At 50.1% G+C, this 20295-nt stretch overlaps 9 protein-coding genes across 9 annotated transcripts; 3 read left to right on the top strand and 6 right to left on the bottom strand.

Moving 5' to 3' along the window:
* Positions 1-7: 7 nt before the first annotated feature.
* BO97DRAFT_439572 (uncharacterized protein) lies at positions 8-2884 on the bottom strand. The gene is made up of 12 exons (XM_025697994.1): positions 2830-2884; positions 2721-2772; positions 2639-2671; positions 2359-2590; positions 2182-2309; positions 1989-2134; positions 1768-1942; positions 1628-1719; positions 1429-1580; positions 1255-1374; positions 773-1189; positions 8-685 (listed from the first exon to the last, which is right to left on the bottom strand). The coding sequence occupies exons 1-12, from the start codon at positions 2846-2848 to the stop codon at positions 293-295; spliced, it is 1959 nt and encodes a 652-aa protein (XP_025556900.1). The 5' UTR covers positions 2849-2884; the 3' UTR covers positions 8-292.
* BO97DRAFT_13817 (uncharacterized protein) lies at positions 2872-4237 on the bottom strand. The gene is made up of 7 exons (XM_025690084.1): positions 4100-4237; positions 3807-4049; positions 3702-3755; positions 3591-3641; positions 3393-3535; positions 2964-3335; positions 2872-2914 (listed from the first exon to the last, which is right to left on the bottom strand). Exons 1-6 carry the CDS (start codon positions 4179-4181, stop codon positions 3048-3050), a joined length of 861 nt encoding a protein of 286 aa, XP_025556899.1. The 5' UTR covers positions 4182-4237; the 3' UTR covers positions 2872-2914; positions 2964-3047.
* Positions 4238-4265: 28 nt separating this feature from the next.
* Positions 4266-6975, bottom strand: acuM (gluconeogenesis transcription factor RDS2). Its single transcript, XM_025694456.1, has 7 exons — positions 6388-6975; positions 6247-6269; positions 6092-6109; positions 5712-5985; positions 4895-5655; positions 4648-4844; positions 4266-4594 (listed from the first exon to the last, which is right to left on the bottom strand). The coding sequence occupies exons 1-7, from the start codon at positions 6602-6604 to the stop codon at positions 4543-4545; spliced, it is 1542 nt and encodes a 513-aa protein (XP_025556898.1). The 5' UTR covers positions 6605-6975; the 3' UTR covers positions 4266-4542.
* Positions 6976-7161: 186 nt separating this feature from the next.
* BO97DRAFT_402250 (uncharacterized protein) lies at positions 7162-8798 on the bottom strand. Its single transcript, XM_025694455.1, has 5 exons — positions 8385-8798; positions 8233-8317; positions 8007-8171; positions 7841-7948; positions 7162-7787 (listed from the first exon to the last, which is right to left on the bottom strand). Exons 1-5 carry the CDS (start codon positions 8645-8647, stop codon positions 7635-7637), a joined length of 774 nt encoding a protein of 257 aa, XP_025556897.1. The 5' UTR covers positions 8648-8798; the 3' UTR covers positions 7162-7634.
* A 572-nt stretch (positions 8799-9370) lies between these two features.
* Positions 9371-11525, bottom strand: BO97DRAFT_474646 (basic helix-loop-helix domain-containing protein). The gene is made up of 2 exons (XM_025700337.1): positions 11039-11525; positions 9371-10978 (listed from the first exon to the last, which is right to left on the bottom strand). Exons 1-2 carry the CDS (start codon positions 11100-11102, stop codon positions 9714-9716), a joined length of 1329 nt encoding a protein of 442 aa, XP_025556896.1. The 5' UTR covers positions 11103-11525; the 3' UTR covers positions 9371-9713.
* Positions 11526-12372: 847 nt separating this feature from the next.
* Positions 12373-14595, top strand: BO97DRAFT_467213 (uncharacterized protein; the record flags this gene model as incomplete). Its single annotated transcript, XM_025699633.1, has 4 exons — positions 12373-12428; positions 12493-12604; positions 12742-13923; positions 14067-14595. The coding sequence occupies 4 exons, from the start codon at positions 12373-12375 to the stop codon at positions 14187-14189; spliced, it is 1473 nt and encodes a 490-aa protein (XP_025556895.1). The 3' UTR covers positions 14190-14595.
* Positions 14596-14986: 391 nt separating this feature from the next.
* On the top strand, positions 14987-18111 carry BO97DRAFT_467211 (uncharacterized protein). Its single transcript, XM_025699632.1, has 9 exons — positions 14987-15194; positions 15246-15315; positions 15385-15826; positions 16632-16723; positions 16799-17421; positions 17511-17679; positions 17742-17840; positions 17901-17956; positions 18015-18111. The coding sequence occupies exons 1-9, from the start codon at positions 15004-15006 to the stop codon at positions 18037-18039; spliced, it is 1767 nt and encodes a 588-aa protein (XP_025556894.1). The 5' UTR covers positions 14987-15003; the 3' UTR covers positions 18040-18111.
* A 187-nt stretch (positions 18112-18298) lies between these two features.
* BO97DRAFT_402245 (uncharacterized protein) lies at positions 18299-19425 on the top strand. The gene is made up of 5 exons (XM_025694454.1): positions 18299-18334; positions 18427-18614; positions 18679-18737; positions 18797-18943; positions 19086-19425. The coding sequence occupies exons 2-5, from the start codon at positions 18565-18567 to the stop codon at positions 19178-19180; spliced, it is 351 nt and encodes a 116-aa protein (XP_025556893.1). The 5' UTR covers positions 18299-18334; positions 18427-18564; the 3' UTR covers positions 19181-19425.
* On the bottom strand, positions 19253-20205 carry BO97DRAFT_359786 (mitochondrial 54S ribosomal protein uL16m; the record flags this gene model as incomplete). The annotated part of the gene is made up of 3 exons (XM_025692337.1): positions 20067-20205; positions 19498-19962; positions 19253-19425 (listed from the first exon to the last, which is right to left on the bottom strand). The coding sequence occupies exons 1-3, from the start codon at positions 20122-20124 to the stop codon at positions 19253-19255; spliced, it is 696 nt and encodes a 231-aa protein (XP_025556892.1). The 5' UTR covers positions 20125-20205.
* Between the last annotated feature and the right edge of the window lie 90 nt (positions 20206-20295).

The raw sequence follows: 20295 nt of genomic DNA, 5'->3' as shown, positions 1-20295 counted from the left end.
GGTTCTTGCCCTCTGGCACTATCAACCTTACTTACTATTGCTCTTTCCTGGCTCTGTTAGCTAAGCTCAAAATAATACCCTAGCGGACCGAGCCTATGACAAATCTTATTCTGTTAACATGCTCACGCCTTTAGCGTATGATCGTGTCGTCCTCCTCCGTCCTCAATACCATAATCTCCTCCCATCGCAAGCATACTGAACCGTAGACCAGCCTTACGCACCCACTTTGGATCCATTGCTCCTGCCATGAACCCATCCACCGTGACAACACACCCCCCGACCCTGCGGCGATTCATCCCTCCTCCCCGAGCCCAACACTCAACTTCCCAAATCGACCCCGCAAAGACCGCCCCAACGCACCGCCATCCTCCCCGGCCATCAGTTCCGCCACCGCAATCGCCTTCCCCGCCCACCGTCGACACGCCCCTTCCTCCGCCACCAGGTAGAAATCCACCGCCCGGTTGAACGCCACCGACGCCATCCACCGCAGTTCCTCGGCTGGGTATTTCGTTTTCCAGTCCCGGATGAGGACCACGACCTGGTCGAGCACTGATTCTGCGGTTGAAGGGTCCTTGGTCTCGAGGGAAAGCTGGTACAGCACACGCAGGTAGCGGGGGAGGTTGGTGTTGAGGGTTGGGTGGTCTAGGTAGGGGGATGGGGAGGTGTGGATTGTCCGGATTAGGTGCTTTTGGGTTCATTGGATTCAGTTTGGATCTATTGGGACGAGGGAAGGGGGATGTATTCTGGAAATGGGCTGAGGGCCGGTACGTACCCTGATCGTTTGGACGATGTATGTGAGGGGTGATTCGGCGCGGAGGAGCGTATCGAGGTAGATTGAGATTAGGGTGTGGTCGAGAATTGGGGAGGAGAGTTCGATGAGCTGGGTTATGTGGGCCCATTTGTCGTTGCCCGCGCTGTTGTTGTCATTCGTGAGGTGGAGGGAGGCTTCTAGGTCGAGGGCGAGGACGATGCGGTATTTGGTCAGCCAGGTTGATTGGCTGGCTGAGTTTGTGGATGATGGGGTGGCGGTTGGATTTGGATTTGGTTCTGGACATGCGTTGGGGGTGGGAGAGGGGTTGTTGCGGGCTGGGCTTGGGTTGGAGCTTGAGAGGTGATGAAGATAGTTAATGTTGGCTTGGAAGGCGCAGCTGGATTCATGGGCTGCGCTGTAGTGGATTGTCTGCATGCATGGGGGCTGGTTAGGGTTCTGGATGCTTGATATTGAGATGGGTAAAGGTGTTGACTGGCCTTCTCTGTCGGGTTTGAGGTCTGGCGTGCAATAGAGATGTGCTTGGCTGTTTTGAAAAACTCGCAGAGAAGGTAGTGGTTGTTCAAGTTGCTGAGAGGGGTCTGTTGTCCATGTAGAGTTGTGAACTAGGCCTGTTAGGTCTGATATACGTAGCAGGGTCAAGATGCGCAGCTTACTACCTTAATAGATAGTTCGATGAGGTTCAGAACACGTTCCGTTTGTGTCGAGTCGCTCATCCTCAGCGCGGTGTTGTAGCTCTTCTTTGCCAGCCATTTTAATTCGCTGATGCTCAAGGTGTCTGCTTGCATCTGGTTGAGATTGATTTTTAGTGCTATATGGGTTAGCTATCATTGCGTCCAATCTTGATCTATCACATACCTAGTTCAAAGACAGATATGATTGCATCAGCTATTTGTTCATCCATGTGATCGCAGACATCGAGCTCCGTGACGAAGTAAAGGATCATAGACATACGGTAATCATCAGTTGGGATAGCTGAATCGGGATAGGAGCCATACTGTAGCAATCGACCAGGCTTCTTATTGAAGCGATTGTCCTTCTCATTCAACAGAATCTGCTGGATGCATTGCCTTGCATGGTTTATCTTTCCATGTCGAAATGCCTCCGCTATACAGGCAATGATATATATTGACTCCTTCGTGGATTTGAACAGTGATTGAAGGTACACAGAACCTGCATCTTGTCAGGATCCCAGTGAGAAAATGCAAGGCACGGTTACCAGAAGTCGATACACTGTCTCGTAGAGCCAACTTGTACATTAAATATAATGTTGGCGGACAAGTTTTGCATTCTTCAGGCAGTCGGTTGAAAATAGTATCCGCTGCGGCTATGCTCAGTTCATCGGAAGCACAAAGAAGAAGTTTTCTGTTGCATCCTTAGTTTTGATAAGCTGATTTCTCGGACACTCTTACCTGAACAACTTAGCCTTATTATTAGATGATAGTGATATGACAGGCTGTTCGAGCATGAAAAGGCACCATTGTTGCGCGGATAGTACATCTTGGTCGGATATGGCTCGGTTTATGTATCTCCATGTCATCTTTGACTTTTTCAGCTAATGGCTCCTTGCCTGAGAATTGGAAGATTACCATCAGGCATCCCTGTTGCGCATCTTCGCTGACTGCTTGCTTGTGATGCTTCAGATGCTCCGCAAGCTCTCTGAAATGCTGCAGGCTCGCTTGGGAAGGAAAATGTGAACCTGTCAGGACACTGACAAGTCTGACAAGGACATGCTCAAGTATCTGATCCTGGCAATCTGGACTCGAATCGGCGATCTTCGCTCTCAGAAGCCGCTTCAGTGCCTGAAAGTGCATCTCTGGACTGCTTCATGTCAGATGTCATGGCAGCATTGCTGGAGTATCCACTCACAAGTCCTGAAGCTTGCTGATGTAGTAAAGGATTCTGTCGCAGGTCATTGAGACTCTTTCTGACTTGAGTGGAGAGCACATACATATCAAGACCGTTCTCTGATGTTCCCATCACATCAAAGACACATTGCAGTGCTAAACAAAGGATTAGTGGCAGACTGTTTCTGTAATCCTGTATATTGCATATCTCGCCTTGAAAGTAAAGTTCCATATCCACGTCCGCTCGTGTGAGTGCTTCAAGCTCGAGAAGACGAACTGAGAACAGATGGCCGTACCGCTGACCATATGGTAAGTATAGGAGCATTACAGAAAGTCAAGTCACTCACAACAGTCAAGCGCTCGACGCCCTTCGCAAGGGTAGCCCTTGAATCATGCGTATCAAGGTGGACATTCGCGCGCACTATTCCAAATCAGCACTTGAACAGACCAACACATAGAATTCCTCCACCTAAAGCATGAAGAACCAGAAGCTCTTTATCATTCAAAGCCACATCACATTCCCCGTCTGCATGGATGAGCAAATTGCATTGTTTCCACCCTCTCTCCAACCACTTGGCTGCGATACCATGCTGGCCGCCTGAAAGCGCTGAGCTCCCAACTTTGAAACACACATCCAAGACACAGTGGTTACCGGTGCTCGACTCCGGGACTCTCAGATATAGATGATCTGCAATGTCTGGTCTTCCCTGAAGCCAAGCCTGAACCCCGTTAGCAGTGTACTTGACCCTTCGTGCTCCGTGGCTTGACGCACATACCAAGTGGACCCGAAGCATATAATACTGCACGTTGCACCGGTGCAACCTCGCTCTGTCGACATCTGCCTCGGAATGTTCGAGCGCATCCAATCGTATGGCTACTGCCTCAATGACCTTCAAGCTGATAGCGATACAATCATTCTCTAGAGCTCGCATTAGTAAAGAGTATCCGCAACTGATGGGTTTTGTGGGCAATACCTGTGCAAGCTTTGACCAGCTTGAAAGCTGCATCTAGGACTCCGAAACTTCCTGAAGCAAGGTAAGCAGGCTTGTAGACTAAGCCCGTAAACTAACGGAGAAGTACTGTACCTAGGCTCCGATCTGGGACGGCGACGTCAAGCATAGCCCAGGCTAGCGCTTTTACTATATTATCTCAGCTCGACCATCCGATTCCTGCACTGACCCTGCGCGTACCTTTGCACAAGAGCACAAGTGATGTTGGATCGCTGCGGCCTGTCATACGCTGCGTGCAAATGTTCCACAGCTCCGTGCCTAGATGATCAAAGCGCCGGCGTATGGAGGAAGAGGAGGTTCCGATGAGGAGTGGCAGCTGGCTGAGGTAGCGGTCCAGCTTGGTTCCCGTCGTTTCGTCCAAGTGAAGACCGGGGCCTTCGCAGTCGCTGGCTTGGACTTGTTTCTGGATCTCGTCGGCGAACGCTTGGGTAGGTGAGTATATACTGTACTTCGGTGAGCGGTTGTTCGCTTACATAGGATGACCTCTCCTGCCATCATAGCAGCTGGAATCGTATCACAGTGGTGTACTGATGAATGATTGGACTGAAAAGGCATCCCACCGCACCACGGAAAGAGATGGTTGTTCTTAGATCGTGTGTGACTTGCTACTTGGGAAAGAGTGGTACTGAGATAGCCCATCTGGCGGACAACCACCTGACCGGTCTAGTCCTTATCTGTACGGCACTGACTTCTAACGGACAAATGACGAATTCCACACTTCGAGTCCAAATTATGGTACATTTCTCATACTGGGTAGCTATAAGAATGGAGGGGATATAGCACCGCGCCTGTGAAGCAAAATGACAAAGAAATGGATATCTATGTACCAAAAGCAATATGTCAAGGTTGAAATGACTGACTCCGTACCCAATACCCAATTGAACGCAATGGCAAGTAAAAAGAAAGTAGGTGGGCTTCATTTCCCTTTTCTTTGCGAAGGTAAGAAGTTTCCGATGATGAGGGATGGTCTGTACCAACAGCAATTAGTCTTGAGGATTTCATCTTTCTGTAGCATACTCACATATTGTGGTTATCTCTCCGGATAGTGAAGGAGAAACAGCAGGGAATACCGTCCCCAGGCGACGTAGAGTTAGGATTCTTCAATGTGCAGCTTGTGAGCATTGCTTTCTGGGTACTATCAAAGGCAATCGCCCCGAACTTTTCCCAGTAGCTCACAAGCTGGTCTTCCACGACGATTTCATGGATAGCTAATTTGCCCTATATGATGTCAGGATTGAAGTTTTTCAAGAGAAAAGGGCACCACTCACATCGCGCAAGGACTCAATCGGAACGCCGATCAGCTCTGCCATCTCCTTATTTCCACGGAATATTTCTCCCGTTCGTCTCCAGCAGCAAGCAGGGATGGCCATACTAGCGAAAACGCGATCGTACTCCATCAGACTTCGTTCAAACCACATCTCCACCAATATAAGTTCGATATCAGTCAAGCTTTGCATTCTCTCCCGAAACTTAGGGCGGAACTTGTCCAGTTGTCGAAGGATTTTTTGCCGGGACGCTTGCTGAAGGTGTCTTTCCATGTACTGATTCAGTCTCGCATAACCTTTGACATAGTTGAATGGCCTCAGAAGACCTGCATCATATTTCGCTTTAAGGAGTTTGTTCATGCGCTCCTCTGGCGGATCCGACCCAGACGGATCTGCTGCAGTCATATAATAGGTTTCTCTTGCTTTGTCGTTGCCCAATGCAGGGGCAGGGCCCTGAACAGGCTCGCCCTGGGTTTGCTGACCTGGCTGATTCTGCTGAGACTGTGGCGGTTGATTCTGGAGCATAGACGCATTCGATCCGCCTAAGGTGGCCATTGAGTTGATCAACGTCGGGTCCGAATAGATTCCATGCAAATCCTCGTTCTGGAAAACAGATCCATCATCAAGAAGACTGTTACTTAGAAAATCTCCAAGAAGATTGTACTCGTTCGTGACCTCGGGCGCATTGAACATGTACGAAGGATGGAAGGAGTGCATGTCTTGAAATTGACTTTGTCCGCCAATCCATTCATTGAAAGGCATCACTGTTTTAAATGCATCAGTACTATTTTCCCAAGTCGGCTTGATCGAGGCGTCTGACCGGAAGAAGACATATTCCCAGGCTGCTGCACAGAAGGCACGGAGGCGGCCGATAGGCCGATAGTCCCATCGGGAAGGATTTGCTGACCGGCAGCATCCTGGGCATCGACCGTTCTGTGCATTCCCTGAATGCATGGATATTCGTTGTTTGAAGAAGCTTCGTCGTCCGCAGCCGAATGTTCGTTCTCGCTCCGGGACCGTTTGGAAGACTCTCTAGGTTCATCGTGGCACAAGTGGCCGATATTCCGCTTTATACATCGTGTACAAGGTCGTTCCTATATTTTACAATCGCTCAAGTCAGTAAGCCGAAATCTTGGGAAACACCCTAAGCAAGAGGTTTCACAAGGGTGTTGGAAGGAACAACGTTCAAGAAGGTCGTACCGAGTCGCAAGTCATATGCTGTGCCACGTGGAGCGTCCTCCTGTTAGCAAGTGAACCTCTTCTTTAACATCAACAGAACTGCTCGCAAGAACGAGATGCCGCTCCAGTTGAGATCTGGGGATGTTGAATGACTGCCGCATGTGAGAGTGGCTTACCGATCGCCGACAGTAAACGCATGCTAACAGTCATTTCGAATTAGTGATTTGCGACGCGATCATATGATAATGGCAAGATGAACCAGAGATTCCCACCGTCACCCTACCAGAGTCCCATGGCAGAGGAGGCTGTCTACTCACCGTGATTCACCTTGCGGCGCTTCTTCGGGCTAGAGTGAGCCCCCACCGCAGCCATTTCAGATTTGGGGCCCTGTGTACTCTGAGATTCCTCCTTCACATTGGCATCGTTCCGCGTATGTTCCCCCTCCGGTATGCTAGAACGCAACTTGTCGGCCGTCCCGTTGCTCGGTTGGTGTTCAGGGCCTGTACCCGGTTGCGCTGCGCTTTGCTCCGTCATTGATCGCTGGGCGCAAAACCGTTGCGTAAGATCCGGATCGATGCTGACTTTAATTATTTGGACTGGCTCGGGATGCGCTAGGGGAAGTTGCAAGTGGCAGGCGTTCGGAAGCACGGGCGCGTGTGGGCAGAAAACGGAGTTCGGTTTCTTTTGTTGCGGCGTTGATCTGTAACTAGAGATTGCGAGGATGCGCGCGATTGCGATCGGCTCATCGAAGTTCCCCGCTGGAGCGGGACTTTGATCTTTGAATTCCCGGGCTCCTCCGCATTGGGGGGAAGAAAGGCGGCGGGCGGCTAATCTGTCAGCCTCGGGAAAGACTTGGCCCTGGAGCCACAGCCATGTGCCACACTAACTAGTGATTAATCCCTCAACTACCGCAGAAGCGAGACTGCTGCATCTAACATTTACTAACTGGACTTAAATACCTCATACGAACAAGAAAACCCTGTCAAGCTCAGACCGCGTCTGGGTGGAATCCTTGCAACAGATTGCATGATTCATGCTTATCGTAATATACAGTACAGCCAGAGCACGTGGATTATGCCTTAAATAGTATGGTCTATGTCAATTAGTTCAACTAGCAAAGATTTCGATTGCACTTGGCAAGGTTAAGCCCGCAATGCCTTCCATGACTCATTGTTCTGTTGCGCCCCAGTTATAAAACACATACCTCCATCAAGCGTTACTCGAGTAATTTCCACCGACCCAGGTATGGAAGACTCGATATGATCTGTGTCTGGCATGAATGTGGAATGTAAGCATATGCGAAGCATCTAATTAGACAGCCGGCGCTTTCGCACGAAGGGCATGCATGCGGGTTACTTGCGTCAGCCCACGCAAACACGCCCTTTGATCGTGCCGTTGGGGCACATCTTAGATTTCAGATCGCCTGATCACTGCCTTGGTGTTCCGATGCCCCCTGGTCCGTAATGGGCTACAGTCTTCGCTGTGCTGTCTTCAGATGATCAGCCGTGGTATGAGCAGCATAAGCTGCACGTAGGGAAGTTAAGCTTGGGTTCTCAAAACTGCTTCAGTCTTCGGGCATAAAAGTTAAGCTCAGCGCGGCTTGAGATCTTGCAACTGCATCTCTCAAGCCAGTCACTGGTGCCGTGTTATTCTGCATCGACTTGAGATGGCCGTTCAACTGTTTCAGTAGACCAAGAATCTCTGGATCGGCCTCAAGCTAGATGTAAACTGTTAGTAAGAGAATTGTGCGATTCGAAGTAGGCTCTTTACCTCGTCAAACATAACGTTTGTCTCTTTTTCATTTGCGATGGTAAACCCGCCCTTGGTTTGATCATGCTCTTCAGGAACGTTGCTCAGCTGCCGTAGCACCGGGTGCTCCTGGTAGAAAGTCAGATGTCAGCGGTGAGGACTTGCTATCAGTGAACCGTGTCCTTACATTCTTCATCTGTCTCTTCCTTTCTGATTCAACACCCTTTGCGTTCCTCTCCATTTCCTGGAGTTGTTTTCTCTCTTTCTCAAGTAGCGCCTCCTCCTTCTCTACCTCAATCTTCAACAAATCGATACTATCATTCGTCGTAGCTAACGCAGCCTCTAATGAGCACTAAACACACTTATGTCAGACCAATTCTAGAATAGACCGATATCTGGTGGATTCGCCCTACATGTTCTTTGAGAGCTGCTTCATACTCGAAGACGGAGTCTTTCGCAATGGGGGGGAACGGCATCCGCGGCAGTCGTTTTGCCAGACTAAAAGAGGACATAATGTGTCAGTCGCCTTCCCGTGTTCGATAGCATGTGTTCAGGGGGGCGGTACTTCTTTACAACGGCTTGCACGGCTGCCTGCGCTTCGATGCGCTTGCTCTCATTCTGCTGTCGCATGATGACAGGTCGCTCGAGGGCTCGGAACATATCGCGAACTTTGTCCTGAACGGGTTCGGGGAGTGTCGACCATTTGCTCTTGATCGTCCTCTCGGAGACCTGCCTGACTTGAGGCTTGAGGTAGGCGAATCGCTTGTTGCGTGCATTGTTGTCATGGTCGGGCGCATGGCTTGCACGCTTTCGTTTCGGAGGAGGCATGATATCGGCTGATGCTCGTGATTACTCTCCTCGATTCGTTATTGTGTCAAGCTCCGAACGGTGGTCGGTAGTTGCAATTGATGGCTGTTACATTGGGCCGGGCTGGCTTGATGGTTCCTTTTATCGGACTGTTGCCCGGACCCAGATCAACAACAAACGGGGACGGATACATGATCACATGATGATCTCCCTCAGACATGCCAATGACCGACTCAAGAGGCTAAGCCTATTTGGCTTTGCGGAGCACCCCGCTATTTACATACAGTGTATAAGGCATCATCCCTAATTTCGGTGCACTTCCGCAATGAGTACTGCTCGAATAAGTATGGTCGAGATTCAGTATAAATACCATGGATATTGAATTCGTTGTGCTGAAATCTCGAGCACGGCCCCATCTTCGAAAACTTATATATCTTCACTTTCGACTACATTTTCGCGGTTATGATATACTAGTAAATAGCCACCCTGTTTAAAGTCTTAGCATGCGGATTATGCTGGCTGGCATCTGTAGAGCTTACAGTAGAAGGAATTTCTTCGATAAGCCAATGACAAACCAGTGTGTCCTAAATCGAGTCTAGACTAGCCCTACTGTTGTATTTCATAAATAGCACCGTGGCTAAGAAGAGTATGTGTTCTGAAGTTCTTTATCTTGAACATTCCTTCACTGAGGCATTTCTGGACACTGTAGCATATGATATTCATTAGTTCATTTCAATCAATGTTGTTAAGTTTTTCGAGATTTTGGCTATATAGTTATACATGCATCGACTATAATCGTATATAATTGTGGCGATAAGCAAAGGCCAGATGGGGTATTATGGGTATGGTGCACGACATGCGACAGACGAGCAAGCCGAGCCTCCCTTGATGAGACTCGCCAGAGCAAAAAAAAAATGTTTTGAATCATGACCGTTAGAGACGAACGCCCGCAGTTCCATCTGGAAGATGGCTGGAAGACCGCTTAAGTGCTCCAATGTACAAATAGGTTGAAATACGAACCCATGCTTTTGAACAAAATCCTGGAGATTAATAAGGATATATCGTGATCACATAACTTAAGCGAGTGTCATCGTGGCATTACCAAGCCATTCATTGACTTCATCTCTGCGAGCTGCGCTTTGAGGATATCATTCCCTTGGAGCACCTCCTCTAACCAATCGGCGGCCTGGGTCAACATCGCGCTTTTACTGAATCCGCCCCCTTTGAGTCCAGGAACGAGCATGCACAAGTCTTCGAACCCTTGTCGAATGAGGTTTCGTCGCTTCTGCTCTGAGAGAATGTGATTGCTTCTTTTCTGCTCTTCAGTTAGGTTCTCTCGTGCAGGCTTTGGCCCTGAGGAAAGCCTTCGATTTTGAATAGTGTCCTGCGACAGCCGGCGAGTTGAGGACTTCGACTTCTTGGCTTTCTGCCTTGAAGTATCATCGTCCGAAGTCTCGTCATCTTCCTCTTTGACCAAAGTCCTTTGTTTCTTCTTTGGCTGTGCGAGATCTTCCACATTATCTCGATAGCCTCGTCGTAGATTACTTAGTTGGCCAGCTGCAGCGGCGTCCGCCCACGGGGCGTCGTAGCCTCCAGAGAGCCTCACTGGACTAGGCGCACGAGTGTTCGTTGCACTGCTTTGCGGTTCAAGGCATACCAGGTGGCCGAGCAGCTCCTTGGTTCGATCTTCTTCATTCGGTTGATCAGGTGGCGCCATATAACCTTGCCCCATAAAGCCAACATCTGAGCCCCAATGGAGGGGTCGTACCTTGGCCGTTACTTGTTGTTCAGGTGAGATCGGCTCACGAACATCGAACAGCATTTCGGAGGTGTGGAAACCCACGGGCATGCGGGGACGAGACGGCTGCTTTGACTGGCCATGACTGCTATGCGCTTGAGCCTTGCTGTGGCCATTCGTTCTTGGATTGTTGAAATCCAAGTCTGGAGCGGAGAGATTGTGGTGGTTGAAGCTCGAGTTGAAGTCGGCTGTGTTGAGTCCGTTATGATAGAGCATGGAGGCAGCCGCAAAGATATCCGAACTTGTACTTATATTCTGTGGCATCATCTCCATGCTAGACTTGTCCATACTGCCATGGGGGAGGTTCGGCTGTGAAAGAGATGTCGTGGAGCCCTCGAAGGTGGGGGGAAGTTCGCCTGGCCAATCTAACCCGCTAGTTCCGAGTAGTCGATTTGTCTGGCCTCCCATCCAAAAGTCGTTTGGGAAATGGTTGGAATTCATCGTGGTGAAGAAATTGTCTAGCATAGTGGACTCGTTGTCATCGAGAAGAGCGGGCCCGGGGGGTCGTGCAGGCGCAGGTTCGTATGGGGTGTCCATGGGTGAAAGGAAGGAATCTGTAGGCGCATACATCATTAGCACGAGCGCGGTAACAATATCAGGATTGTTGAACATACAACCAAACGGGCCAGGCTGTGGGCTGTCATTGCCATTATGCGCCTCATGGTTTCGTAGATCCATGACGGCGAGATGTAGAGTGAAAGAGGGTCGAGGGTTGGAAATCGCAATTCAAGCTTCCACAGCGGTTGCTACTCCAGTTGAGAGCAGCGCCGAAGGCAGCGCGAACATGCCTTGACCAGTGTAGATTGCGGTGGGAAGGATGCCCGGGAATACTCGGGAATCGCAAGCCAGAAGCTCACAGACACGAGCTGAATGTTGCGTTGCGGACAGTCACTGTCAACAGACAGCTACTCAACTTTGATACGGGGCTAGTCCGGGTGACAGAATGACCAGCGGGTTATGTATGGAGCAAAGCAGTGGTGAAGCGGAAGCACTCGGTTGCGAAGTGGGACATCTCCCACATTGATTCGCTGGATAGAGTAAAGGAAGGATAGACGGGGGCGGAATTTGGGGATAAGATAGCTTCGATAGTGGAGAGATCTCTCTTCCGACTAGAGTAAGAGAAAGAGAGAAAGAGAGCATGGAATCCGTTCGGTCTTTATGAGTCGATCACATGCAAAAAATCTCGCGCTCAACCGGAGGTCGCGTGACGTAACGGTAATACGTCAAATACCACACTCTGGCTGAGCATTTGGGCAAGAGCGCAGTAATGTTTCGGTACGACATACTTAGTCTCGGCCCAATTTCCCATTCCGTCGTCTACTCTTTCTACTGTTCCTAACTCTTCTAACTCGAATATTGATTAATATTAATTGATTGCTGCAGACTCCCATTCAATAATCAAAACGTGTTCACCTCACAATTCGACCAATCTAGCCGTGGGACAAGAGATCTGAGTCTGAGCTTCTAGATTCTCGATCATTGCTTTTCTCTGATATCCTTCTTATAGATCCACGGGTGATGCTGCAAAGGCCCCAAGTTTGGTCCAAGCAGCAACGGGGATCGTCGTTGATTACCGAGTAATCATTACCCCTGACCCAGCCCTAGCAGTACCCTCTCCTCGTGTCTGCCAGAACCGAGGCCTTTGTCTACGTCGCACGGATCCCGCGGGGAATCCTATGAAAGGTTGTTGTGGAGCACAGAGCTTTGTGGTTATCGCCGCAGATCAAAGCGTTTGTGCCAGCACTCAATGCCTTAGATTCCCAACTTTGTGTAATGTCTCAGTCCAATCTTGAGGCAGACTCATCCCCTCACAGGTTCGTCGAGAAGTCAATTGTTTGACCGCCACTGGTGATCAAATGGAATGAAGCTTCTGTCTGACGACAATCGATAGACTGTATTGGTCAAAAGTCTACTGCGAAAGAGTCATAAACGGTGAGCTTCGGACACCATGGACCCGGGTGCCATCCGCTACCTCCACCGCAGCAGATTTCAGACCCTAAAACTGTACGTACTATTTGATTGAAATGGACTCGGTTTCTCTTTTGTCATAGTAAGTTAACTGTAAAAGGATACTGCGGGCCTATGCTCTTGGATACCTATCGTCGACCACACCAAAGGTTCTATCCTGTCTCCGGCACCTCCGCGATAATCGTCTCAGCAATGAAGACAAGCTGAAAGAGGTAAGAAGCTCCCCCTGTTTTCTCCTTCGGGTGGGGTTGTTGATGTTACACCAAATGGTGTGTGCTGTCCATTTGAGCTCTTGGTGATTTCCGGTCGTATCACTCTGAAGACCAATAGCTCATCGTGATTCAAACAGCTGCTCCAAGCGTTGACGAGTGCGTTACGACTCGAGAGTTTTCCCACATTTTGTGCTCTCCTGATTGGAGGTTCGACTCTTGCTCCCTCAGTGCTTTTGCACTGTCTTGAGCATGCATGTCGCAAGTTCAAGCTTAATTACAATTCTGTGTACGCCCCACAGCTCTTGCGGGTAGTACGTTTCGTGTCGGCGTTCTTATGTGCTTGGTGTTCATTTCGACTCCTGAATAAGAAGCCCATAAGACTACAAAGTATCCAACCGGAGTCTGGGGGTTGCACCTCACTGCAAAGCCCTATGGAACCACCAACAAACAGAGAATCGACGAGTGTCAGCCCTCAGCTTGTGGGCCGAAGCCTGGATCTTACACTCTTCAGCCTCACACGCGCGGCAGACTCGATTGTGTGCATGGCGTGGCTGCAATGGCAGCGGAGGCGGAAAGCAAGAAACCGCTGGACCTGGCTAGAGCATGTAGCTCCCGATTTTGCCAATTCTGGTGTTTTCGCCGCCAGTGCGGCGGTTGTCATGTGGGCATGGTTCTATATGCCGGAAAGACTACCAAGGTCTTATGAAAAGTGGATTGGAGAAGTAGCAGAAGTTGACTCTAGATTGATCGATGCACTTCGTCGTGCGAGGAGAGGTGTCCTAGTTTATGGAAAAGACACTGGACAGGCGCCTCTGCTTCAATCCATGTGCAAAGACTACGGTTGGCCCCTTGGCTGGGGTGACCCGTCAAGGACTGTCCCTATACCGTGTGAGATGGTCCACATGGGATGTGGTCCGAGCTGTGAGAAACACGCAGTATCTAGATTTACTCGAACGTTCAAGCTTGCTTGTGCAACTTACATTCCGTTGCAGGTTCTCCTGCGCCTGTGGAAACTGAAGTCAATGTCGTCACTCAAGCACGCCCTGTCTACCGCCTTGCGCTCATCTGCGTTTCTTGCCTCGTTCGTCAGTATTTTCTATTACTCAGTGTGTCTCGCCAGAACGAGGCTAGGCCCCAGGTTATTTTCTCGTGACACAATAACACCCTTGATGTGGGATTCTGGCCTTTGCGTTGGCGCGGGATGTCTCATGTGCGGGTGGAGTATACTCATTGAGAGTGCGCAGAGACGGCAAGAAATCGCATTTTTTGTAGCACCCAGAGCCGCAGCAACTGTCCTGCCCAGGTACTATGATAAGAAGGTAAGCTTAATCGATTTGGTCAAAGCGTTCGGCCGTTTGGGTCGAGGATGGTTACACCACCCCCGTTGTTCCATCCGTCATCCCGATTCTGGGCTACCCTGGATCCTTAGATCTCTTGCTGACAGCTTCTATTTGTCTGATAGTATCTGTACCGGGAACGCATCGTCTTCGCTATCAGTGCTGCTGTTCTTCTGACATGCACACAAGAGAGTCCCGAGATGGTCCGAGGTGTCTTTGGAAGGGTAGCAGCAAGTATTTTGAGGTGAACGCGCATGAGCAACTTCTGGCGTTCAGGCGCGTATCGTCAAACCGAGAGACTCGATTATGTCAGTCAGCCATAGGGCAAGCATTGGGAACGAGAACTGGCGCAATGATGATACCTATATCAAGCCCAGAAGCAAGTGAGGGATATATAGGAATAATGTTGGGCGCCAACAGTCTGCCTACGACTCATCTGAGGTTTGGCAAGGCACGGTGACCTGTGGCATAAAGAACTAGCGCCCTCACATGATCGGAGATATGGCGATCTTATGGTTATTGGGATCATTATTACAAGCGCCTGCTGAAGGTGAAAGCCAGAACTCAGGCAGTTTGTATAAACTTGGCAACGTGCAGTTCGCGGGGCTTCCCTTTAATCTGATATCGACATGCCCATTTTACTAATAGAATGGCTTCTCAAGATGTCGAGGACTTAAGACAATAGCACAATGTCGGATTCGTTTTTAGAAGATTCCTTCACAGGTAAGATGATAAAATGGGGAGTACTTAGGTTTCCAGATAAAAAAGCTATAGATGAGCATTACGTGTAGACCGCCTTATCTTACGCCTTAGTCGGCAGAATGCTCGCAAAACTCGGAGGGAAATCGCCTCACCGGAATTAAGCGGATTTAAGAGGGGCACAGCTTCGTAAGTCCAAATGGCGAAACTGCTCAGAAATGGCGGTGGCAGAATAATTATCACCACATGATCAGACCACCCTTATCTGAGACTTATGAGTCACGTGCGACAAGCACCCTGTCGAGTCTAGAGTTGATGCTGGGTAGGTTCATGTCTATCCCCGCAACACATCTACTCAATACTATGTTCTCTCGTTCGATATCCTCATGGGGCCGGCTCCCATCGCCGGGATTGAATCTTCGTCTCTCTGCCCATACTACTCCGAGATGCATGGACACGGGAAGGCGGTTCTTCTCACGCAATTCAGCTTTACGACAGAATATTAACGCTCCCTTCAATACGCCTCAATCGCAAAAGCGCAATGCATCTACTCTGTATGTGGGCTTGGAACCCTTCATATGGCGCCCTTACTTATGATTTAATAGGTATTATACGCTGAGTATAATTCTCGGCACCGTTGCTCTTGCCTATGGCTCCGTTCCTTTGTACAAAATGGTTCGTTTAATCTCTCCAATTAGATGCCTCGTCCGTACATCTCATTAATGCATTCGGATTTCTATATAGATCTGTCAGCAAACTGGCTGGAACGGTCAACCATCAACCACCCATCGTGGCGGCGACAATGACACCGCATCTCGCGTTAAGCCCGTGACAGACGCACGTCGCCTTAGAATTACCTTCAACGGATCGGTGTCGGATGTCTTGCCCTGGAAGTTCACTCCGCAGCAGCGTGAGGTCCGGGTGCTTCCGGGAGAAACCGCGCTTGCCTTTTTCACAGCTACGAACAAGGGTCCAACCGACATCATTGGTGTTGCGACGTACAGTGTGACTCCTGGCCAGGTCGCTCCTTATTTCAGCAAGATTCAATGCTTCTGCTTTGACGAGCAGAAACTGAACGCAGGAGAGTCGGTCGATATGCCGGTCTTCTTCTTCATCGACCCTGACTTCGTCACGGATCCGGCCATGAAAGGCATCGACACTATTACTTTGTCATACACTTTCTTCAGTAAGCTTTACCTCTATCGCGACAGTGTGTGTAGATCGCTAATATCGAACAGAGGCACGATACGATGATAACGGGGTCCTTAAACCATTGCCATCGGCCTAAAGACATCTTGATGTCCTCGGCCATTCCAATATGTTGACACGGGCCTAGTCTTTCCACGCCCATGCCCGCGAAACGTAGCTTGTGTCGAACATGTCACCACTACAGCCCCCTTTTTTTTGGCTACCTGTAGTTGAGTGGGTTATAACAGGATCAGTCGATGATCAACTCACTCATCCCTACGAAGAACTCATCTCCCTTCCTAGCAAATATTCTTGAACTTATCATGGCGGATAGCTCCTGGCGTCTATTGGACTATTGTACTATAGAGATGTATATACAAAGACTCACCAGTACGTGTAAAATATGAGTGGAAGCCTTATATTTGTATTATCAAACAACTTGGATTATAAATGCTGGTACTTCTGCTTGTCACGCTCACCTTTTACTTCCATTTGCAAACTTAGAACTAATTCAGTAATGCAAGAGAATCCGATTCATTTTATGCAAATCCTTGATTGAAGGGAACAATGCAACTTAAATGCCTGAGGCAGCAGGGCCGGCAAGTGCGGAAGACGCAGGCATTGCTCCTATTGGTCAGGAACACCGCATAGTCAGCGTAGTGCACGGAGCATCAATTAAGCTCGCGTGTCACGGTCCCAAATCGACGCGTCGGCCACCCATTAGCTTCCAAGGCGGGATTATATGGCGGCAACACAGTAGCTCAACACCCTCACAAATATTTCTGGAGCCTGAGAAGAATCAGTCAACATGGCCTTGCTAGTGGACAAACACCGGCCGCGCTCGCTAGACAATCTGTCATATCATCCAGAGCTGTCTGCACGACTAAAGTCCCTGGTACATGCAAACTGGAGAAGTCCCGCAAACATCACCACGAGACTCGTTCGCATACTGACCACCTGAAATGCTTAGGCACAAAGCGGCGACTTCCCACACCTACTCATCTACGGACCGTCAGGAGCAGGCAAGAAAACACGCACAATCGCGACCTTGAAAGAACTGTACGGCCCCGGAGTGGAGAAGATCAAGATCGACGCCCGAGTCTTCCAGACGACCAGCAACCGCAAACTGGAATTCAACATTGTCTCCTCGGTCTACCACCTAGAGATCACCCCGTCCGATGTGGGCAACTACGACCGGGTCGTCGTCCAGGAGCTGCTGAAGGAGATCGCGCAGACGCAGCAGGTCGACCTCTCGGCGAAGCAGCGCTTCAAGGTGGTGGTGATCAACGAGGCCGATCACCTGACGCGTGATGCGCAGGCCGCGCTCCGCCGCACCATGGAGAAATACAGCCCCAACCTACGTCTGATCCTCCTCGCGAACAGCACCTCCAACATCATCGCCCCCATTCGGTCCCGTACCCTGCTGGTCAGGGTCGCGGCGCCCAGCGAGAAGGATATCTGTTCGGCGTTGAGATGGGTGGGTAAGAAGGAGGGGTGGCCCGAGGCCGATGGGCTGAACCAAAGGATCGCGAAGGAGAGTGGGCGGAATCTGCGCCGCGCGCTGCTGATGTTTGAGGCCATTTACGCTCAGAAGTAAGGGCTTCCCCCCTTCCCACCTCCCATGATTTTCCTTTGTGGTTCCGGTACCTCAGGCTGACAGCATCGGTTCTGGGAAACTGTAGTGAGAAAGTCACGGACAACACGCCGATCCCACCTCCGGACTGGGAAGCTCTAATCGCCGTAACTGCAGACGAGATCCTGGCAGAGCGATCGCCGGCTCAGTTATTGCGAGTCCGCGCGCGTCTGTACGATCTGCTGACGCATTGTATACCGGCTACGACCATCATCAAGGTTGGATTTCTCAGCGGGCTCGACTACTCCCTTGCGAAAGGCCCTAGCTAACGGCATCATAGACCTTAACCTTCCAGCTGATCGCGAAAGTCGACGATGCTCTCAAGCCCGATGTCGTTAAATGGTCGGCATTCTATGAGCACAGAATCACACAGGGCAGCGTGAGTCCCAACTTCCTTGAATAATCCCGCGGCTGATCAAGCGTTAACTTCGCCCCGCAGAAATTGATCTTCCATCTCGAAGCATTCGTTGCCAAGTTTATGCGTATTTACGAAAGGTTCGTATACCCCCATAGCAGTGAAAACCATCGAAGTCATTGCTGACATGATATGTAGTTACCTCATGGGCATGGAGTTTTAGGGGGGATAAAGTATAACAAACAATGGATGATTAATGAATTAATTGTACAATAACGGGCCATTACTTCCTGCGGCTAAGGCGTTTCGCAGTACAGTAGAAAAAGTTGTCTTCAATAGACTGCAAGCTGGGGCTTATTTTGCCACTTGTTCTGCGCAGGACATAACGTAGGTTAAGCTTCACGAGTGCGACGGTTCGACAGGGGTAGCCTCAAGATGACGCTTCTGTGAAGGCGCTAGCCTGATACAAACAACCTCTTGACTAGAGAGTAATCTGCAGCATTATCGATGACTGACTGGTATGGATGGGGCTTCAAGGAGCGGTAGTACCGCATTGGCATATTCATTGCTGATCTTGGTCAACTGGGTCTGCGACTCGACTACGTCATAGCTCGTATACATATCACCCACCTCCCACCCGTTTCTCGATTATCATTTCGAGAATCAACAATTGCAATAAGTGCCTCAAAGGAGCAATCTTACGACCATAACCTCAATTCCTACTTCATCTGATCATCAGCACTAGATCATGTCGAACCCAAACCTCATGGATATCGAGCCCGGTGGTGAAAATACCCAGTACGTGCGCTATAGGTTTCGCGGTTTTGGAGGAAAGCAATGGCCATGCTAACCTGGGCTGTAGGTATGAGTCGATTCGGTATTTTACAGAGACCCCGAAGAAGCAGACGGGTCAACTAGGTGGTATGTTCTGCTGCTCATTCAAGAGGGTTACTAGCCGTGGCTCACGCTCTGTATCGTAGGTCACTGCGAGCACACGAGGAGTGAATATAATCCGATTCTCGGAGACGATGATGTCAAAGACAATGAGCAATTTCGAGATACCCCGCTGGCGAGGCAGCTCGAGAAAGGGGAAGCTACGTCGGGACTTTCGGGCGTCGTGGATAAAGGTACAGTTTGAACTCTCTTTTTCCGGGTTTCCCATTTCCTTTCAATTTGATATGAACTCCGCATATGAATAAAGAGACATCGGCACCTGCGAATAATCGCAACAAGCAGAATATGGATGGCTGATGATAATGTACAAACAAGATTCGAAGCCTGAGACCCCAGAGGAGGCTGCCGCGCTGGCGGCGAAGATCAGGAGAGAACAGGGATATGGGCCTGGCTCGGGTGTTGGGGCTTAGGGTGCCACGATATAAGGGAGCAGAACTAGGGTAATGAACATAATTTCCAAATCGAAAAGGCGTTTGCTTTATTTATTGAGAAGCGGATGGGCTGGAGGAGGTTGATTTCGGCGGGTTAGGTAGGCTCTCAGTACCCAGGGCCGGGCTTCTGCGGGCACGTTTGAGGCTCTCCAGGGTCACGCCGTTGCCGAGTTTTGTGATTCCGACCACTGGGGGCTCGCCCTTCTTCACGAATTCCCAAAGTCCTGTTTGTAATCGATGTATCAGTATTTTAAGCCATCGATTGACGGTTCTTCTCAATGTGATCATGGACCTACCGGGCAGCTTGTGGCCGGCCAAACGGAAAGCTTCCCGGGCAACCTTCTCGTGCAGATCGCCCTTGAGCTCAAAGACGATTCTGCTCACGGCGACCTTTGCCGTCCAGTAGTCGAACTTTCCCTTACCCTTACCCATACGCTGCTCGTTACCCTTGGTGTAGACACCGATGTTTGCGCTCACGCGCTTGTATAGCGAATAGTTCATACCCCTGAGACGTCTCTTGATGGTTTCCTCGGCGATCTTGAGCGAAGCGGCGGGCAGTCGACGGTCATGATCCTTCATCCGCAAGCCATAGTCACCCCAGACGACAGTCGTACCGCGCGAAGAACCACCGGTCGCGACATGCGGGCGACCCTTCGGGGACTTCGACGTCTCCATGTACTTGGGAGTAAGCCAATCGAGGGCGGGCGAGGTCGTCGAGAAGCATCGCGAGAGAGGGATCGCTGTGCAAGGTGTTGAGAAGCCTGTTGTATGGCATCGGTGTCAGTTTTCCTCCGTCAGAGGATTCTGGAAGAGAGTTTCACGACCACAGGAAGAAAAAACTCTGGAGGCAGCGCGGAGGTCTCACAGGAAGGCCGGAAAAGGGCCATTTGAGGCCCGGAGAACATCTTGATCTGAGGACCCATTGTCAATTATCGAACAAATGGCCCCTTTCACCACTTGGAAATCCGACGTATGTTTGAATGACTCCCGGGCAGACTTTCAGGTTATCGGCGTATCTGCAGGCCCGATCCCCCATTGCCCAAACGGGTAGAAAGTGCTGTGCACGTGCCACCCGCGCTCACGGACTTATGTAA

This window comes from Aspergillus homomorphus (assembly GCF_003184865.1).
Source record: "Aspergillus homomorphus CBS 101889 unplaced genomic scaffold BO97scaffold_1, whole genome shotgun sequence".
Taxonomy (NCBI): Eukaryota; Fungi; Ascomycota; class Eurotiomycetes; order Eurotiales; family Aspergillaceae; genus Aspergillus; species Aspergillus homomorphus.
The sequence above is the reverse complement of the archived record's forward strand: the minus strand, read 5'-3'. Positions and strand labels throughout refer to the sequence as shown.

Bases quoted from the DNA above. Each gene is read 5' to 3' on its own strand.
- BO97DRAFT_467211 (XM_025699632.1), top strand. From the start codon at position 15,004: ATGTTCTCTCGTTCGATATCCTCATGGGGCCGGCTCCCATCGCCGGGA. The intron at 17,841-17,900 runs GTGAGTCCCAAC...TTCGCCCCGCAG, and splicing joins ACAGAATCACACAGGGCAGC to AAATTGATCTTCCATCTCGA. The intron at 17,957-18,014 runs GTTCGTATACCC...CATGATATGTAG, and splicing joins TTTATGCGTATTTACGAAAG to TTACCTCATGGGCATGGAGT.
- BO97DRAFT_13817 (XM_025690084.1), bottom strand. From the start codon at position 4,181: ATGCCTTTTCAGTCCAATCATTCATCAGTACACCACTGTGATACGATT. The intron at 4,050-4,099 runs GTAAGCGAACAA...CACCTACCCAAG, and splicing joins GGCAGGAGAGGTCATCCTAT to CGTTCGCCGACGAGATCCAG. The intron at 3,642-3,701 runs GTACAGTACTTC...ACCTTGCTTCAG, and splicing joins CGTCCCAGATCGGAGCCTAG to GAAGTTTCGGAGTCCTAGAT.
- BO97DRAFT_402250 (XM_025694455.1), bottom strand. From the start codon at position 8,647: ATGCCTCCTCCGAAACGAAAGCGTGCAAGCCATGCGCCCGACCATGAC. The intron at 8,172-8,232 runs GTAGGGCGAATC...AAGTGTGTTTAG, and splicing joins AAGCAGCTCTCAAAGAACAT to TGCTCATTAGAGGCTGCGTT. The intron at 7,949-8,006 runs GTAAGGACACGG...ACTTTCTACCAG, and splicing joins GGAAGAGACAGATGAAGAAT to GAGCACCCGGTGCTACGGCA.
- acuM (XM_025694456.1), bottom strand. From the start codon at position 6,604: ATGACGGAGCAAAGCGCAGCGCAACCGGGTACAGGCCCTGAACACCAA. The intron at 4,845-4,894 runs GTGAGTGGTGCC...GACATCATATAG, and splicing joins CGATTGAGTCCTTGCGCGAT to GGCAAATTAGCTATCCATGA. The intron at 4,595-4,647 runs GTGAGTATGCTA...CTGTTGGTACAG, and splicing joins CGGAGAGATAACCACAATAT to ACCATCCCTCATCATCGGAA.
- BO97DRAFT_439572 (XM_025697994.1), bottom strand. The intron at 1,720-1,767 runs GTATGGCTCCTA...TGATTACCGTAT, and splicing joins AAGCCTGGTCGATTGCTACA to GTCTATGATCCTTTACTTCG. The intron at 1,375-1,428 runs GTAGTAAGCTGC...TAACAGGCCTAG, and splicing joins TCATCGAACTATCTATTAAG to TTCACAACTCTACATGGACA.
- BO97DRAFT_402245 (XM_025694454.1), top strand. From the start codon at position 18,565: ATGTCGAACCCAAACCTCATGGATATCGAGCCCGGTGGTGAAAATACC. The intron at 18,738-18,796 runs GTATGTTCTGCT...TCTGTATCGTAG, and splicing joins GCAGACGGGTCAACTAGGTG to GTCACTGCGAGCACACGAGG. The intron at 18,944-19,085 runs GTACAGTTTGAA...TGTACAAACAAG, and splicing joins TTCGGGCGTCGTGGATAAAG to ATTCGAAGCCTGAGACCCCA.
- BO97DRAFT_474646 (XM_025700337.1), bottom strand. From the start codon at position 11,102: ATGGATCTACGAAACCATGAGGCGCATAATGGCAATGACAGCCCACAG. The intron at 10,979-11,038 runs GTATGTTCAACA...ATGCGCCTACAG, and splicing joins ACAGCCTGGCCCGTTTGGTT to ATTCCTTCCTTTCACCCATG.